We start from the raw sequence: 19,355 nt of genomic DNA on the forward strand, positions 1-19,355 counted from the left end.
CGTGAGTGTGGCAGGGAGAAGGCTTAAACTTGAGTCCTGAAGCCTCCGTTTGCCTGCTTCCTGCTGCTTAGAAAGCAGTTGGTTGGCTGCTGTGCCCTGACCCAGGTCATTACCCCAGATCCCACATGTGTGCCTGAGCCAGCTTCGCCCCAGGCAGCAGGGACACCTTCTCAGAAAGTCCAGTGGTAACCGTGGGGCAGGGATTCCATGCAGCAGCAGGGAAGGCTCCCATCTCTCCAAACGCCTTCCTATTCTCATCTGGGACCAGGCTGCGCATCTCTACCCCATCATCGGCAGCTGGCTTACCTTGCAGGGCTGCAGGACGTCTAGTGGAGAAGGGTGGCCTGAGAACAGAGTTCTTCTGGGAACAGAGGGAGCAGTCTGATGGTTAAAGCATGGGCTGCCTAGAGGACCAGGGACCAGCTGGTCCTAAGGACTGCTCAAGCAGGGCCCTAAGGAGTCACACAGACCAGATGCCACTCCTCTTAGGACACTTGACCCAGGGCCTTTGTTGTGGCCCAAGCCAATTGCCTCATTTGTTAAATGAGAAAATTAAACCACAAATTAAAAAACATCAGACATAGACACCAAAGCCTCAAGGGCAGGGAATTTTTAGTTCATCGCATTTATGAGGAATTGGGTGTGAACATTTGTGGAACCATCAAGGTTTCATTGATGGTGGTAACATGATAATATGCATAAGCGGCAAGTAACCACCATAGCACTGATTAGGAGTCTCCTTGGGACGGAGGTCTCTGCGAATCACTCAGTGCAGATCAACAGTGATTTGTTAAAGACTTGTTCAGTGCAAGGCCTCGTAGATAACTCTCACACAAGGCAGGATGAGAGGTTCCCTCAGAGAAGGGCAAAGCTCTGAGGAAATTCCCAGGAGTAGAGGTCATATCTTGGAGGGCTTCATGGAGGAGGTGGCATTTGAGCAGGGCCTTAGAGGAAGATTCGGATTTGGATGTGTGCAGATAGGATAGGAGAGAATCCAATGTAGAGGGCACAGCATGAGCATAGGAGGGGCGGTAAGGCAGCATCAGCCAGCACTAAAGCCAGAAGTTGTCCAGTTATGCTGGCAGCAGGAGCCTGGGAAGAGGAATACTGAGGAAAGGGGAGCCTGGAGCTCATTGTAGAGGGCCCTGAATGCCACGCTCAGGCACAAGGTGAGTTCTGTAAGCAGAAGGGACAGTCTTTAATAATACACTTTTGCATTGTGTTACATAAATTATAGAGCGATTTCTTGATTCTCGAAAACAAATGACGACACAACATCAAAGGTGAGAAACATGGCTCAGGGGTCCACTGGAGTCTCTAAGAGCATGTCCCTGCCCCCTGAAGGGAGGCTGGCTGCAGGCACACATGTGGGATCTGGGGTAATGACCTGGGCCAGGGCACAGCAACCAACCCAACTGCTTTCTAAGCAGCAGATCCAGAACTGGTTCTCAAACCTCAGACCTCCCCATCTTGGTCCTTCCTGTTCCTTAACAGTGACCAACAGGTGTTGAGCTGGGAGTAAGGAGCCAACAAGGTCCCATCTGTGTCTGGGAGAAACAAATCCCTCTGGCTGCTATAGGGGGGAAGGGTATGCCAGGGAAGGGAAGAGCTGGGGAGAGGTGAGACCCACTTAGACAACATTATGTTGTCATAGCAACAGGAATGAAGCCAAAGCTGGAGCAGGGGCCTGGGGGTGGAGGTCAGGGAAAGCCGGGGACAGACCAGAGAGCCAAGAGGTAGAATTGCTACAGCTTGGCGGGATCCTGTGAGGATGGGGTGAGTGGCCAAGAGAAGGAAGAAGTCAAGCCCGAGACCCCAAGGCCCACGTTTGGGTTTGGGGGACGAGGATCAACTTCCCAGTGTGTATTTGTGGGGTGGTACATATAGGGGGTAGGGGGCGATGTGGGATCCCTGGGGACCCTGCACCATCTGAGGCAGCTGGAGCAGTAAAGGAGTAGAGGCTTGGGTTTGAAAGCCAGGTGGCCTCAGGTTCAACTCCAGCTGCTGGCCCCTTTCACTCATGTGACTTGGGTAAGTTATTTAAGCATCCGGCACCTTCATTTGTAAGAGGTAAGAATAGGCTCTCCAAAAAGAGAAGTTACTGATAGAAAACGGGGTGAATCAATGGAGATCATAATAATACCTGGTTCAAAGGCTTGATGAGGATCAAATAAGCCACTGCGTGTCATAATAATGCATGAATAATAGTTTAATTTTAATAAACAATGTTAAATCGTTAAATACGTACTGTACTGTACCATTAATAATGGTAAGAGTGAAAACTTACCGCCTCGGCATCACACTTGCTCTTAGCCCTCCTCGCACATGACTTCGGTAAGTCCCCACAATAGCTCTTTGAGACAGAAACAATTTTTAGACTCATTTTACAAACGAAGATGCCAGAGGATAAAACCTCTTTAAACCTTCACAACGCTTTGTACCGGCATTAGCTTTACCCCTGCATCGCAGATAAAGAAATGAATCAGCAGCAAGAGGGCAATTAACGCACCAGCAAAGGTGGAGCCCGGCTTGGAGCCTTGAGGATGGAGAGCCGGGCTGAGCTCCGCTCGGCTGGGAGTGGATGGCCCTCTGTAAGGGTGGGAGGCTGGGGTGCCCTGGAGTCTCAGCACGGCCTCTCCTGACCACTCTGGGGTCTTTCTTCTGTCTGTCCCCAGCCTCTGGCCGCTCCCACCCGGCCAGCCCCAGTCCTCCGGGGCTGCAGGCCAGCCCGGTGCTGCCGGTCAGCTACCGCCTGTCACACACGCGGCTGGCCTTCTTCCTGCGGGAGGCGCGGCGCACGCCTCCCGCGATCACCAACGGCTCCCTACAGCGCTCCGAGCCCTTCGTGGTGTTCCAGACCAAGGAGCTGCCCGTCCTCAATGTCTCCCTGGGACCCTTCAGCACCAGCCAGGTGGTGGCCCGGGAGCTCCTGCAGCCGTCCAGCACCCTGGACATCCCCGAGCGCCTGACGGTCAGCTGGAAGGTGCGAGCCTTCATCGTCCACCCCCGCGTGCCTGCCTCGCAGCCAGTGGCCCAGGTGCTGTTCTACGTGGCCGGCCGGGACTGGGATGACTTCGGTGTCACCGAGCGGCTGCCCTGCGTCCGCCTGCACGCCTTCCGGGATGCCCGGGAGGTCAAGAGCTCCTGCCGCCTCAGCGGGGGTCTGGCCACCTGTCTCGTGCGCGCCGAGCTGCCCCTGGCTTGGTTCGGGCCCCCCGCCCCGGCCGCACCATCCACTGCTCGCCGCAAGTCTCCAGATGGGCTGGAGCCCGAGGCCACAGGGGAGAGTCAGCAAGCCGAGCTCTACTACACTCTCCACGCCCCGGATGCGTCCGGAGGCTGTGGAGGAACACGGCGGGGTGCCGGGCCCGGAGGCGGGGCCCGGGCCGAGAGCCCGACCCAGCATCCCCTGCTGCGCATCGGGAGCATCAGCCTGTTCCGTCCGCCCCCCAGAAGGACCCTGCAGGAGCACAGGCTGGACAGCAACCTGATGATCCGCCTGCCTGACCGGCCCCTCAAGCCCGGGGAACTGCTCAGCATCCTCCTCTACCTGGCCCCCAACTCCTCCTCTCCCTCCAGCCCCAGCCTGGAGCACTTCACTCTCAGGTAGGGGGTATGGGCGGGGGTCTGGCTTCCCTTCCAAGGTCAGATGCACACCTGACCCCTTGTAGAGGGCTCGCCCAGACCTGCCCATCCAGCATCCTAATCCCAGTTCTTCCAGTTATCACTTGAGCAACTTCAGGAAGACAGCTCACTTACCTGAGCCTCGGTGTTCTCATCCTCCTGATGGCCACAAAAAATGTCTGCCCTGTCCTCCCTACCTCACAGAAGTGGTGTCATGGTGAAGAGGAAACATCCATTTCCACAAGCATGATATCCAGAATGGTAGAATCGGGGCTGGAAGGGCCCTTAGACATTAGTGGGTGCAACTCTTCTATTTTACAGATGAGTAGACTGAGGCCTAAGAGGAGAAATGGAGATCAGAGAGCAGCCCCTTGCCTGGGAGCCAAAAGATGAACAGGAGAGTGTCCATGTGTCAGGACATTTGTCTAATCCTGGAGTGGGGAGAAATATTTTCAGGAGTCCTAGCTCTTTCTTTGTGAAGGATACAGTTCACAAATTCAGAAATGCCTTCAGCCATAGCACATCCCCACAAAATATAATGATGTCTCACAGTAGGAATCCATGGTTTGAGCCATGTTGGGTGATTCTGAGGATATAAGAAAGGCCCCACCAAAATGCTCACCACCAACCCAAGCACTATACATGGGACCTGAAACAGCACCATTAACCTCCAGCTTCTTTAAGTATTGCCTTCTGTCCTGAATGTACTACCTTAAAGTTCAAGTATTCCTGGAGAGAGTCATACCTAATTCAGTGATTAATACCTGAATGTGAATATGAGTTAAATCAGTCATCAGAGATCTTGGGCTGCATTAATAGGAGTAAAGTATGTAGAATTAGGGAGGTGATAATCATTCTGCTTTAGTTAGTGTTAATTAGAGCTGAAGTGTTGTATTTAGTATAAGACACTACACCTTATGTATTCAGAGGAAGGTGACTAGGATATGGGTGACTTGAAGCTATGGCAAAAGAGCAACAGTCAGAGGAACTGAAGATTTTAGGCCTGGAGAAAAGACTCAGAGGACACCTGCTCACCTCCCCAGATGTCTGTTCAGGTGGAAGAGAGTTGTCCTCCCTTCCCCCAACAGAACCCACGGCTGTTCTATTTCAGCCACATACAGGGAAGAAGTTTCTCCTTTTAGGGACTTTCTAAAGATGCAATGGGGTGTGTGCAGAAGTAGTGAGTCCCCTGTCACTAAGGTATGCAAGTAGAGGTTAGGTAAGGACCTGGCAGAGATATAATAGAAGGGACTACAGCTTCCACTAGGGCCAGAGGTTGAAGCTACATGATACCAGATCCCCCAAATTAGTTTCAGGCTTTGAGTCTAGAACTCAGGGTAACTTACGCACCTGCTCGCCCTTCTCCCAGCCCCACCCTAAGGATGGTAGGCAGGTGGGCAGCCCTTGGACCCCCAAGCTGACCCTCTCCCTCTTCTTCTTCCTGCTTTGTCCCAGGGTGAAGGCCAAGAAGGGTGTGACCCTTCTAGGAACCAAGTCACGGAGTGGCCAGTGGCACGTGACCTCGGAGCTGCTGACTGGGGCAAAGCATTCAACAGCCACCGTGGATGTGTCCTGGGCCCAGGGCACACCACTGCCCCTCTGGTGAGCCAAGGTGGCTCGTCTTCCCACCTCTTTGCAGGACAGCACCAGGGAGGGGTGGGGGAATCCTTGACGGAGGAGGCCAGGCCGGTGGAAGGGCCGGGGCGTACTTTCTGGGGACCCTGGAGGCCAGGCTGGGGAAGGCTCAGAGGGCCCCGGGGAAAGGCCACTGAGGAGGGCTAGGGTCCTCAGCGAGGGTTTCGTAGCTCCTGAGCTGCTCCCAGCCCTTCCTTCTGGGCTCTCCTTCCTTCCCCCACCGCGCAGGGAGGACCAGGGGCCCCTGGAGATCCTGCAGCTGGACTTTGAGATGGAGAACTTCACCAGCCAGTCAGTCAAGCGGAGGATAATGTGGCACATCGACTACCGCGGCCACGGTGCCCTGCCTGACCTGGAGCGGGCTGTCACCGAGCTGACGGGCATCCAGCGGGACGTGCAGGCCATCCTGCCCCTGGCCATGGTGAGTGCACTCACGGGAGGCAGGTGAGCTCTGCGCCTGGTACTGGAGTGGGCCAGCGGCTGCTGAGGGGCACGGAGGTGGGAGAAGTCCCCATGGAGGGGCCACTTGGTGGGGGGCTTCCTGGATGAGGTGACCATGCAGTGGAGCTTTGAAGGTCCCATGGAGGAGGGGATCATACAGTAGTCAGAGAAGATGAGGAAGGTGCTTTAGGCAGGGGATCTCCTGGGCAAAGGTGTGGTGATGGGAATGGGGATAGTTTGTTCAAAGGAGCTATGGGTTTAGGAAGAGTGCCGGGAATGATTGTCTGGTGCTCAGGGGCACGTGGAATAGCCAGGCAAATGTGCTGGACGTTACTCTGAGTCCGGAGGAGCATGGAGGATGTTGAGAGGAGATGGTGGAGGATTGGGGAAGCATTGTTTTCTGGCAGCAGAGTGGGGTAGATCCTGAAGGCTACCACGGGAGTCCAAGTGAGCAGAGCGTCTGAGAAGGCACGCGAGACCGGGTAGATGCATCTGTCTGCCCACGTCCCCAAGGGAAGGATACGCATCTGAGGAGTGGGGACAGCTGGGAGCTGCCGGGGCTTGGCTGGTGGTACTGGGAGAGCAGGGGACCTCAAGCAGCTCAGCAGAGCCCCGCCCTCCTCTCTTCCCTGCAGGACACAGAGATCATCAACACAGCCATCCTGACCGGCCGGACGGTGGCCATCCCTGTCAAGGTCATTGCCGTCGAGGTGACCGGCCTTGTCCTAGATGTCTCTGCCCTGGTGGAATGCGAATCTGACAATGAGGACATCATCAAGGTGAGCTTCCTGGAGGTGGGGGAGCCTGGGAAGAAGGCCTCGGGCCTTCCGGGGGAGTGGGACCCCAAACCAGAGGGGAATTCACATCCCAGGCAGGTCCCCTGGGTAGGCAAGAGGAGGGGAAATGGCAGGGGGTGAGGGGAAGAGCATCCCATGTCCAGCCTGAGCAAGGGGAGGTCCTGGAGGGCTTCCTACAGGAATGTGGAAGAGACCTTTTGGCAGGCTGAAAGGAGAAAGCAGCACTGACAACTTGAATTCAATCCCCAAGTCATTACTGAGCCCTTGCTGTGCGGCAGACACCAGGTAAAGCAATGGGGGGGGTCCTGGGGGGTCTCAGAGGCACGCCCTGAACCTGGGCGCTGGTGGCCAGGTGGAGGAGATCCAGCCCAGGGAGGAAGCCTCCAGAAGCTCGCGAGCTAGGCCGGGAGTGAAGGTTGTGTGAAGGACCCACTCCAGGAACACCCACCCCAGCCCTCCACCTCCCAAAGGCCTCGCCCTGAGCTCCTCCCCAGAGGCCCCCTCCGGGCAGAGGGTCCTCCACAGCCCAGCAAACAGGACGTTGATCTGACTTGATTGGCCCAGTTTGCTACCTCCCCAAGAGGGCCTCCAGATTTCCTCTGGCTTTGGACAGCGGTCAGAGGTGAGATGCGGGGAGGAGGCAGTGGGGCGGGCAGTGATGCAGGAGGGCATCCAACCCTGGTCCCTGTGGGATTGGTGAGCTGTTTGCCATGCCAGCCTCCAGCTGGTGCCAAAATCAAATGATTGGGCGACAGAATCTGTTTCCTGTTTCTGTAAATCCTTCAGCAGGGGGAGTGGGGCGCGGGTGCCCTCTCCTCTCGCGCTCTCTCTCTCTCCTCTCTCTCTCTCTCTCTCTCTCTCTCTCTCTCGCTCTCTCGCGCTCTCTCGCGCTCTCTCTCTCTCTCTCTCTCTCTCGCTCTCTCTCTCTATCTCTCTCTCTCGCTCTCTCTCGCTCTCTCTCGCTCTCTCTCTCGCTCTCTCTCGCTCTCTGTCTCTCTCTCTCTCTCTCTCTCTCTCTCTCTCTCTCTCTGCTCTGCCCTGGATCCCTCCTGGTCTCTGGAGCCCTAGGCTCACCTCCTCCATCCCCCACATCCAGGAAGAATGTCCTCTGAGTGAGCCAGAGCAGACGGCTTGGTACCACACACCCATGGCCTCCTGAGGGCTGGAAGCCTTGTCAGGCCCATGGGGCTTGCCACTGCTGGCAGGCTGGGATGGGGAGAAATGGGCCTGCTCCCAAGAGTCCTCACCCAGCACCTTCCTCTACCACCCAGACTCCCACACCCCCGCCCCAGAGCAGACCAGAACAGTCACCGTGACTTAGATACCAAAGGGAATTAGCAAAGATTCGAAATGGAATTTGTTTCCGTTCCCACTGAAATCCACTCGGGTTCTTTCAGGAGTCTGCCAACATTCTAAATGGGATTTGCCAGCCTTCAGCTGGGATTCTCTGCCTTCCGAAGTGGGAAATGACCATTTCTAGCAGAACCACTGTCCCACTCCTCTCCACCCACCCCCTGAGATGATTAAGAGAGCTCAAAGGAGTTTGGGACTGTCAGGGGCTCATCTGCACGGATGAACCACAGTCCCGGCCCCTCCTCACCCCCACGAGAGCATTCAGGTTGTCATCAGCCCATAGGCTGCCTGATAGACCCTCCTCCAAACTCAAGGATGTGCACCCTGGGGCTTGTCCCAGTAGGAGCACCTACATGCATTGCACACAGGATTCACTCCAGGTGTGCCAGGTGTGTCCGTGGGCACTTACACAGACGCCCGTTGCATCTGTCCTGAAGTGCTAGCGGGGACACGTGAGTGGGCACAGCTGTCCACCAAGATGTGCTCAGTGAGCACGTGCTCATCTGGAGAGCCGTGAAGAACGCAAGGTGGTGTCCAGGGGGGCGTGCATTTGCAAAAGCTGCACCCGTGGGTGGCAGTTGTCCACCTGTCTATGCTTGGGGTTCTCTGGTCCTGAAATTTCCTCTCCCTTTCCCTCAGTTCCACCCCTGGCTGGAGCAGCCCCCTCCCAGAAATTAACCAGCTGCCCATCTGCCTGGGACCACTGGGCCAGAGGCACCTTGGAGGAGCTGTGGGCCTGCCCCTTCTCCCCACCCCCTCCACCTCGACCTCCTCCCCACCCAGTCGCACCCCAGCGTCCTGCTCAGGACAGGCTACTCCTGTGTACTGTGGAGGACTCTACCCATCAGACACCTGCTCCAGAGCCCAGGCGGTCATGCTGGGGAGGGGAGCCAGCGCTGGGGACCTGAAGACTCCCCCAGGGTGTGGCCTGGCACATCAAAAGCAGCCCCTTACAAAAATATTGGCACACTGGCTTCTTGCCAGGGAGCAAAATCCTCCCAAGGTAGCCACTAAGAGGTGATCTCTGGAGCAATGGAGTGGAAGCTGACACCTCCCAGAGGAATTAAATTAGGGGCCTCCTCCCACCCAGCCTCTCCCCTTCAGCCTCCTGTGACTGGCACTTTCTCTGTCCAATGGCCTTCTGGCCTTTCTTGTCAGAATGAGGTCCTCTGCACTGCCCCACAGGATGACCTGTAGGGCAAGACAGGCCAACCAACCTCTCTCCCCCTCCCCAGGTATCCAGCAGCTGTGACTATGTGTTTGTTAGCGGAAAGGAGTCTCGCGGTTCCATGAACGCCAGGGTCACCTTCCGCTACGACGTCCTCAATGCCCCCCTGGAAATGACAGTCTGGGTGCCCAAGCTGCCCCTGCACATTGAGCTCTCGGATGCCCGTCTCAGCCAAGTGAAGGGCTGGAGGGTACCTATCCTTCCTGACTGGAGGTATGGCCCCTCCAAACACAGCGGATGCTGGGGATACTCATGGGTGACACAGCCCTGGCACAACATCTGATCTGCATGTGTGTGTAAGGCCCTAGGCGTACACAGTCTGCAGGTCGGCTATGCAATCAACAAACTTATTGAGCAGCTCCTGTGTGCCAGGCACGGATGGGGGCAGGGAGGGGAGCAGGTAAGTGTGGCCAGAGCCTGACCCAGCTGAGCTCTGGGTCCATCAGGAAGCCGTCTCATATATACCATGGAGCGTGGTGGATGAAGGAAGCCCTGAGTACAGGGAAGCAAGTGGCACAAAGGAAAGAACCACCTCTTCCTCCAGAAGAAGTCAAAGCAGGCTTCCTGGAAGAGGTGACTCGGGAGCTAAGTCTTAAAGGATGAGTGGAAAGGAGTTGGCTAGGGAGACAGGGTAAGAGCAGTCAAGCAGCAGACCAAATGCAGCAGAAACACCAACACAGGTGCTCACATACCTGTACACACGTGCCCCAGCCTGGGCACACCAGGGGCACACTTGTGAGTACATCAGCCAGGCACACGGTGACCCCCCACTGGGCTCCCTCGCTGGGATACAGGCTCACACACCTGGGTGCCCATCTGTGGGGCAGGTCCGGGTGTACTCAGCACACTCCACTCACCCACTCATCGCTGCTGGAGAGAGAAGCCAGCAGGGAAGAGAAGAGAGGCAGAGTGACAGGCAGCTAAGAGCGGGAAGGGTGGAGCTGGAGAGAGAAGCAGGCGGCCTAGTGAGAGTTGGGATCAGTTCAGTTCTGCGGAGATTTGGAAAAGCAAGGCAGCATAGACCAGGGCCTCTTGAACTTGCACGCGACTTGCCCAAGGATGCTGTTAAAATGCAGATTCTGATTCTGTGAAACTGGGATGGGGCCTGTGAGTCTGCATTTCAGGCCAGCTCCCAGTGAGGTCGATGCTCCTTTGAGTAGTGAAGGACATAGTGAACTCTGAAGCCAGATGGCTTGGGGTGAAATCCTGACTGCTATTTGCTAGCTGGGTAACCTTAGGCTACTGTGCCTCAGTTTCCTCATCTCTAAAATGGGCACGTTTACACTTAGCTCAGCGGATTGCTATGAGGGTTAAAAGAGCCCTCTATGTGAATGAATATTTTGGTGGTTTAATCCTTCTGAAGCACTAGCCAAGCACTGGCCACACCCTTCTCTCTCTCCACAGCCTGCTTTCCTGGGTGAATCTCCTGATTTTCGTATTTTTGGCAATCTGGACAGGCTGAGAATTCCCCAAATTGTCAAGTCCTGGTTCCATTTTGCCTACCAGTTCCTCCCTCCATTTATCTGTCTCCTCTTGCATTTTACTCTGAGCAGCCAGAGGAAGCCAGGACACACCTCCCACACTCTGCTTGGCAATCTCATCAGCTGAATATCCAAGTTCTGTCTGCCACACAGCTGTAGGACACGACGACGCAGCTAAGCCTCCTGGCACTTGAGCAAGGATCACCTTTGATCCAAGTTAGAGCTGAGCCCAGCGCCCAGCAAGTGCTTAGTGCTGAGAAAGAGCCAGTATTTGCTAAGATTTGATGCCAGCTATTCACAGGTGTGGGCGCAGCCAGGCAGGGGACACGGGGTCGGGTGGGGGGTCAAGAAGGTACCTTTCTAGGAGAGGAAAGCCTGGGACGTCAGGCTCCAAGCTTGTCAGAGACAGAAGGGGTGGGCCAGGGAAAACCTTCCACCCACGGGAGCCGGGGAGGGGCTGGTGGGGCAAGAGGGAGGGAGGGACTCGTGCAGGTCAGAGCCAGGGTGGGGAGCCCTGAATCCAGGCCTCCCCCACCCAGATCAGCCCGGGAGAGTGAGGACGAGGACGAGGATGAGGGACGACGGCAGAGCGCGAGCCGTGGCTGCACCCTGCAGTACCAGCATGCCACCCTGCAGGTTTTCACCCAGTTCCACACGACGTCGGCGGAGGGCACCGACCAGGTGGTCACCATGCTGGGCCCAGACTGGCTGGTGGAGGTCACCGACCTGGTCAGCGACTTCATGAGGGTGGGTGACCCCCGAGTGGCACGCATGGTAGACAGCAGCACGCTGGCCGGGCTGGAGCCAGGCACCACCCCCTTCAAGGTAAGCACAGGGGGGCGTGCCGGGTGCCGGGAGCCTTGACACAGACATTCCTAAGACAGGATTTCCAGTGCCTCGGCCTCAAGGAGCAACCCCAGATGGGCCCCGCAGGCACACTTCCCCACCTGCCCTTCTGCTTGAAATTCTACCATCGAAGGTCACGAACCTTGGAGAAGCTTCTCTCTCCGAGCCTCATCAGCCTCTGTGAACCTTGCATGGCTCAGTGTGGTCGCTGAGAAATGTGGCTGCGGAGGGGAGGAGGTGGGAGGGCCCAGCCAGCGTAGAGACCAGAAGAGGGGATTTTGGAGATCTAGGGACTCAACTTTGACCTTCCTCCTTGATAACTGGGTGCCTGGGTAGATATCATCCATCTCAGAGACTATACATAGTGACCCATGGGCTGAAATCTGCCTGCAGACATAATTTTGTTTGTAAAACGATTGACCCAACCATTTAAAAATTGGGAGGTTTCTCATTTTTTAAAAAATGTAAATTTCTGGTTTTAGAAAATATGAGTCTGGCAGCACAGGGTGTGCATTCCCGCCTGACAATCATCAGCCAGAGTCAGTACTGCTGCCTTTTCTACATGAGCACGAGTTCTCCCATGTGCCCCAGTGCCCACCACTCCCTTTTGTCTCCCTGACATTGAGGCTGACCATCAATTGTGACTTATCACTCTACGGGAGGGCTGTTGTTTTCTTTAAAATCAACTCACCTCACTCATCTGTGTTCCTGCCTGGCTCCTGTGAGCCCTTGACCCTTGCTTGGCCTCTGGACCCTGGTTCCCGGTTGCAGACCTAAGGCAGAGCCCAGGAGTCCTGCCTCCCAATCTGCCCCACCCCCGGGCTTCTCTTCCAGCAGCACTCAGATTCCTCCCTGGCTGGAAATTTGGAGGGGGGGGGGGGGTCCTCTCCTGGCTCTCATCCATCCCCGCCCCACCCTGCCTCAGGTGGTTTCCCCCCTGGCGGAGTCCGTGCTTGGGGAGACACTGCTGACAGTGACAGAGGAGAAGGTCAGCATCACGCAGCTGCAGGCCCAGGTGGTGGCCAGCCTCGATCTCTCCCTGCGGCCCAGCCCCGGTAGCAGCCACACCATCCTGGCCACCACGGCCGCCCAGCAGACCCTCAGCTTCCTCAAGCAGGTAACTGGATGCCCAGCTGGCCAGCCTGGGGGCTTGGGGTATGGAAGGAGGACTTGCAGGTTCTGGCCACAAGCCCCCCGGATTAGGGATTTGATAATGGAAGATCTATCTACCCTTTGTGCCCTGCACACCTGCCCTACTGGGCTCGTGCCCCACCGTCTGCCCGGGAGTCTGGCCAAGGTCTCACTTCCTGCACCTGCCATGGTGAGAGGCTCCTGTTGAAGGTTCCCACTCCTGCATTTCTCAGAGGGCCCGTCACCTCTGCCTCCACCCCCCAGAATTACCCTCACCCATCTCTGGACCCCCAGCTATAGCCCCCCACTGATACGCCAGGGCACTGGCTATGGGACAAAGGTGGAAAAGTTACAGGTGGGGGGCACAGGGAGGGAGAAGGTGGGCACTGAACACCGAGCCAGAGGTCAGGACACAGGAGTCCTCTGCCCCAACTTGCTTCGTGACCTCAGACCAGTTGCTTGTCTCTGAGCCCTGCTTCTTCATCTGCAAGGAGGTCAAGTCTCAGAAGGTTTAACAGAGGACAAGGCTGGGGTTGAGTATATGTGCGTTCGCAGTCTCCACGTGTCTGCTGGGGGTGATCAGGCATGGAGATATGGTGTGACTCCTGCAGCAGAAGGGATCTGAGTTAGACCCGAGGCAGAATTTACCACCAACTCACCCGGGGCAGAAGGGCGAAGTGGGCAAGGACGTTCTCGGAGCAGTATGGGGCCATAACTCCCTGTACAGAGTTGAGTGGGAGAATTCCCCCTCAAATAACCATTCCCGAGCACCCACCACCTGCCAGGCACTGTTCCAGCACTGGGAAGCCAGCAGGAGTAGATCTCTGATTCCTGTCCTCTCCTCTTCCTCCTCCAGGAAGCCCTCCTGAGCCTCTGGCTCTCCTACAGCGATGGTACCACGGCCCCACTCTCCCTCTACAGCCCCCAGGACTATGGGCTGCTGGTGAGCAGTCTGGATGAGCGCGTGGCCACAGTGACCCAGGACCGGGCCTTCCCACTGGTGGTGGCTGAGGCCGAGGGGGCCGGGGAGCTGCTCCGCGCAGAGCTCACCATCGCCGAGAGCTGCCAGAAAACCAAGCGCAAGAGTGTGCTGGCCACGACCCCTGTAGGCCTGCGGGTGCACTTTGGGCGGGAGGAGGGGGACCCCACCTACGACTACCCCGGCCCCAGCCAGCCAGGGCCCGGCGGGGGTGAGGACGAGGCCCAGGGAGCTGGCCCGCCGGGCACTGCCGGATCCCCGCCCGAGGCCGTGGGCCCGGGCACCGCCAGCCCGGCGGTGCCACCCACAGAAGATTTCCTGCCACTGCCCACCGGCTTCCTGCAGATGCCGAGGGGGCTGACGGACCTGGAGATCGGCATGTACGCGCTGCTGGGCGTCTTCTGCCTCGCCATCCTGGTCTTCCTCATCAACTGCATCGTCTTCGTGCTGCGCTACCGGCACAAGCGCATCCCGCCCGAGGGCCAGACCAGCATGGACCACTCTCACCACTGGGTGTTCCTGGGCAACGGGCAGCCGCTGCGGGGGCAGGGGGAGCTGTCGCCACCCGCCAGCAACCCACTGGAGGCCGTGCCCGCCTGCTGCCACGGCGACCACCACAGCAGCGGCAGCTCGCAGAGCAGCGTCCAGAGCCAGGTGCACGGGCGGGGCGACGGCTCCTCGGGCGGCTCGGCCCGGGACCAGGCCGAAGACCCCGCCAGCTCTCCCACCTCCAAGCGCAAGCGGGTCAAGTTCACCACCTTCACGGCCCTGCCCTCGGAGGGGCTGGCCTACGACTCGGTGCCCGCCGGCGAGGAGGACGAGGAGGACGAAGAGGCCCTGGGATGGGGCTGCCCAGAGGCGGCGGGCACCGCGCGGCCCACTCCGCCCCCTGACCTGCACAATTACAGGCGCAGAGTCAAAGAGATGGCATAGAGGTGCGTCCCCTGCCCGCCACGGCCTGGGCTTCGTGTGGGACAGAGCCGGGACCCAGCTCACACTTGACACGGGCCGGCTGAAGTGGATCTTATGCTCCGGCCCCAGCAGCTTTGCTCCTCCCGGACGGCCTCCTCCTTGCCTCGCACCCTACCCTCCTCCGCCCCCAGAGGTGGAGGGGCCTTCCCCCTGGAGCTTGCTAAGAGGAGAGCAATCCCAGCCTTCGTTCTACCCTTTCCAACCCTCCTCCTGTCTTGGACAGACCCCTGTCCCAAGACGGGGGCAAGGAGGCCGAGCTTGCGCCAAGGGTCCACACAATGCCCCGCCCCATCCCCCCATGTCCTCTGCTTCCCCCTGTGTGGGGGGGCTTTGGGGGGGCCTTGTGTCACAAGCTGCACAAAGACTTTTCTCAAACCGCTATTCAGGGATTTCTGTCCTGCAGGGTGGGGAGGCGGCAGCTGCCTGCCCTGCCAAGGATCTTGCTGTGGACAGAACATTTGCGGGGCAGGGGATATTTGTAGCATCTGCTGGCTTCTGGGTGCCCCCCACTCCCTTCCCAGGACCTGGGAACTGACTCTCCAAAGGGGTCTGGGGCCAAGCCAGGCGCCTCTCTGAGATCTCAGGACTCCATCCTGTGCCCCCAAGGGCTGTGGGCAGGCCCTCAATGGGGAGGAGTCCTCAGTCCACCCCAGAGCACTGTGGTCCGGGTGCCTGGGAGCCCTGGGTACCCCACGCCCACCCCTCAGCAAGGTCAGCACTACGCCTTAGCCGTCCCTCCTGCTCTGCTGAGCACTCCTTCCTCTCTGCAGGGGCAGCCACCCGCCCCGCTGCTAGGCAGAATCCGGTGGGAGGGGGAGAGGGCGCCAGGCAGTGCTGGGAAGGACCCTGGGACAAGCAAGGCAGAAGGGAGCCCACGGATCCCCTACCCCATCCCACAGCCACCCCTCTCTCGGGTTCTACCCACCACTGTGTCGGATTTTTCTTAAGTAAATGGAGGCGACCAGACTGGGGGCGGGGGCAGCAGCAGCTCCCAGAGAACAGGCAGTACATGGTGGCTGGCTCTGTGTCTCTTCCTTGCGTGCAGGCGCGTGCATGCGCACACACACACACACACACACACACACACACACACACACACACACAGAGGTCACGCTAAATGACATGAGACGGAAACACGGCTGAGCCACCTGCGGTCCTGCTCCTCCTCCAACATCCAGGTCCCTTTAAACTCTGTGGTGCTGGGGGGATGCTCACCTCTGGGGATAGAGGACTCGCTGACCCAGAAATGTGCCCTTCTAAAGAGATGCCTCCTCTAGGAGAAGGGTAGGAGGGTACAGAAAAAGAAGGAGAGAGGTGAGAGGGTTGTGTGCACACCTGAGCTCACTCCAGTTTCCTCCTCTGCCTCAGTGCACCTCTCAGAGGGCATCCCTCCTCGTCACCATCACCACCTCCCAGGGAGGCCTCTCTTCTCCAGGGATTGATGGAGACAGTCTGGGGGTCTCCAAGTCAGAACGCCAGGCAGCAAAGAGCAATGGCTGTTGGGGGGCTCCTCCCTGCTCAGTAGGCCATGGGCTGGCCCCTCGCCCCGCATGGCCTCCCATGGCCCTGGGAGACCTCTCCCCAGCACAGGCAGCAGCCCCAGGGACCACAGGAGACCTGGGTGGGGAGGAAGAGCCCGGCCAAGGCTGCCTGGCCAGCCTCCAGTGCCCTGGACAGGTGGCTGCAGCAACCAGCATCTGCCCCAGAAGGGACCAGGGGCAGGACTAGTGCTGTGTTGGCACCTGCCCCAAATAGCTGTTGCCCCCACACACAGAAGGAAGCCTGCCTGTCACAATCCTCTGCTCAACCGCTCAGGGCAGCCCCGGGGCTGTCGTGAGGATTAGATGTGATCGTGTCTGTAAAGTGCTGTGCGCAGTGCCCAGAAGCAGACAAAGTTCCCGGCACAGACCCTGGCACACAGAGATGCTTAATAAATGGAGTTTGTTGCATCCAGGTCTTAATGTTCAGGTAAGATGTGGGCCTGAAAGAAAGACTTGAGATTGGCCAGCTCTGCCCAAGATGTGTTGGCAACAGAGAATAAGTGTAGCTCAGCGGCAAGGAAGCCGGGAGCTGCTGGAAAGCCATGCAGGGCAGAGCGTGAGGCCTCTCCTGGAGTGTCCAGGACATCAGGTACCTGCTCTTCAAATGTGCCCTGACGGTGCCCTCCTAGAGGGTCCTAGGGGGTGGGCAGGGGGGCCCTCCGTCACTTTTCATCACCCGTGGTGCCCAGAATTGGCAAGTGCTCAACAAATATTTGCTAACTCAAGTTCAGACGCAAACTATCAATGGCTTCCCTGTTATCCCTCATTTGGGGATTTTCCATACTCTGCCACCTCACCACTTACCTGCGCAGTGTTCCAGAGAGAGATGAGGAGGACATAGGTGTGTGTCAAGGAAGGATGGACAACCCAGCTTGGGTGTGTGTGCACAGGAGGGGTGCTGGTATGAAAGCTGGAAAGTGGATGCAATTCATTTATTCAATGCATTAAGCTCCTACTATGTGCCAGCTCCTGCCAGGAAAAGAGGCAAAACCGTGGGCTTGTCGCCAAGGAGCCCCAACCCCGCGGGGGAAGATGGACATAGCCGCTGCCCATGGTCGCCTGGGATGATGGATGATAGAGTTTTGCCCTGGGTTGGTGGGGCGCAAAGAAGGGAGGGGGAGACATACTCAAACTGAGTTTGCTGAGGACAAGGCCAAGGACATTCCAGGAAGGGAGAATAGTGGGTGAGGAGGCCCAGAAGCTGCATACTTGACACCATGGGGCTTGCTTTTGCTGCCTTGTCTCTGCACATGCTTTCCCCGTGCCTGGGCTTTGGGTCCCTGATGGTGGAGAAACACACAAAATGTATACGCTGAAGAGTGGAGGCCAGAGGGAATATGGTAGGTTCAAAATGGATGGGGAATCAGGCTTGATTTGAGGTTCAGATCATTTCCCTCTTGCTGGGTGAAGGAAAGAAGGGTGCGAGGGGCAAGGGGACCAGTTAGGAGGATGCTGCAGCAGAAGGACAGTGGCAACAGAGAGCTGGTGGACACAGTAGCATTCACTGCAGGATTTGCCAACTGTGTTATTCCCACGTGGGAATGAGGGGAGGACACCAGATGCTGCTGACACCGAGATCTCCTTCCCAAACGAACCTCAGAGAACACGCTGCTCCAGGGGAGACCACAGAAGCCGGCCTCATGGTGGTTGTCAGCATCCATGCTTTCACAAACGGGGAAACGAGGACCCTGAGAGGGGGAGCGGTTGGTTGATAGTCACACGGCGAAACTAGCAGCAGGGCCAGAGCCCTGCCTGCCACCCTGGCTTGTAATTTGTGTCCCTTTCTCTTCATTCCTCACCCCCTGTCCGAAGGCAAGAACTCAGAAGCAATTGCTAGAAATGGCGAGACCTGACCCTCACGCGGTTCAAGAGGCAGGAAGCTTGGAGGCAACGAGGTGGGACATTAAGTTAACAGCCCCTGGAATGGCCCGGGCGCTGAACTCCTCTTTAAAAATTTGTATTCAATCCCAAAACCAAATCAAGGGACCTTGTAAAGAATAGTTATTGACAGAGAGCTGCTCAGGGAGCGCCAGGGAACCAGGCCCATGAATCAGCTTGCTGGCAAAATGAGATTTCTCCAACATCGGGGGCAGGCGAAGGCTGAGCCGGGGTGTGGAGAAGCCACCCTGAGCCTGTCCCCTGCCCGAGGTCAGTGCTCAGCTCGGCTCCCCTCTTCACCCCCACGCCACCCAGGATGTGCCTAGAAACCTGTCTTCAACAAATATTGACAAGCACCTACTATGTGCCAGGCACTGTGCCCCCCTTAAGAGAAGGCTTCAGGGAGAAAGGGAGAGACTTGGAGCCAAGCTGAGAACCTGGGAAATACAGTATATGGACCAGGAAAGGAAACTCTCATTTAAAGGGATAAAACTTCTTAAGACAGGTTGGCAGGGACTCCTGGGGTCTGACGGTGCATTTGCTGTGTGACCTTCAACCAACACAAAACCAGCTCTGGGCCCTCATTTCTTCACTTGTATAAACATGGAAGTCACCGCTACTAGACAGTATTCACTGACCTCTCTGAAGGGGCTGTGCTGTTTTAGCACCTGTACTGCACAAAAGTCCAGGGAGATAGGAACTACTAACTCCTATTTTATAGATGAGGAGACAGGCACACAGAGAGTGATGGTAATCTGCCCAAGGTCTCCAGCTTAGAAGTAACCTCTGGGCAGCTACAAACCTACCCTCTTTCTGCTACATCCTGAAGCAACTGATGATGTTGGCAACTGAAGGGAAATGATGTTGGAGAGATCAGAAGGTGCGAGGGGCATACAGAGGGGCCTCTAAGGATTTGATGTGCTCAAGTGATGGGGGAAAGGCTGTGGGACCCCCATTTAAGGTATAGACCATGGATAGTGTTGGGGGGCAGATGGAACACAGTAAGCGCTACAGCCTCTCTCCCATTTTTAGAGGGAACACTCTCCCTCCCCTACTAGAAGCTCCACCCCCAGCTGTCACAACAGACAGCCATCCAACCCTCTCTTGGTCACCTTTGGAGCAGAGAACCAGCAGGGCTTTCCTGAGCAAGGTGTTGAGCTGGGCTTGTTAGGAGAGCGGGCAGCACACACAGGGAAGTGGGTGTGAGTTGCACCTGCCGTTTTGCTTGGGATACTGGCTGTCCCTTCAGCCTCTGGAGTATAAGCAAGAGAAACTGGGAAGCTGAGGCCATCCCTTAGGCCCCCACCCTGGCTACGGTAGCACAGTGAGTGTTTATTAAATCCTTATCATAGATCAGTCAGAGTGCCAAGCACAGGGGAATCAGGAGGATTAAATAGCCATCACTAACATTTCCTGAGAGCTCACTCCACGCTAACCATTTTATATCCA

The 19,355-nt window shown here is 57.2% G+C and overlaps 1 protein-coding gene across 1 annotated transcript in view; it reads left to right on the forward strand.

Annotated features, from left to right (window-relative positions):
- Nucleotides 1-15,495, forward strand: part of TMEM132E (transmembrane protein 132E) — a 51,795-nt gene extending 36,300 nt beyond the window's left edge. Inside the window, exons 2-10 of the mRNA XM_007446577.1 lie at nucleotides 2,676-3,133; nucleotides 3,404-3,606; nucleotides 5,080-5,226; nucleotides 5,488-5,680; nucleotides 6,336-6,479; nucleotides 9,086-9,291; nucleotides 11,099-11,384; nucleotides 12,331-12,522; nucleotides 13,393-15,495. Of these exons, the coding sequence (XP_007446639.1) occupies nucleotides 2,676-3,133; nucleotides 3,404-3,606; nucleotides 5,080-5,226; nucleotides 5,488-5,680; nucleotides 6,336-6,479; nucleotides 9,086-9,291; nucleotides 11,099-11,384; nucleotides 12,331-12,522; nucleotides 13,393-14,448 (2,885 nt within the window). The 3' untranslated portion in view covers nucleotides 14,449-15,495. The remainder of the gene's footprint in view (nucleotides 1-2,675; nucleotides 3,134-3,403; nucleotides 3,607-5,079; nucleotides 5,227-5,487; nucleotides 5,681-6,335; nucleotides 6,480-9,085; nucleotides 9,292-11,098; nucleotides 11,385-12,330; nucleotides 12,523-13,392) is intronic.
- The last annotated feature ends 3,860 nt before the right edge of the window (nucleotides 15,496-19,355 follow it).

Source organism: Lipotes vexillifer, unplaced genomic scaffold, assembly GCF_000442215.2.
Source record: "Lipotes vexillifer unplaced genomic scaffold, Lipotes_vexillifer_v1.1 scaffold572, whole genome shotgun sequence".
NCBI classification, from domain to species: Eukaryota; Metazoa; Chordata; class Mammalia; order Artiodactyla; family Lipotidae; genus Lipotes; species Lipotes vexillifer.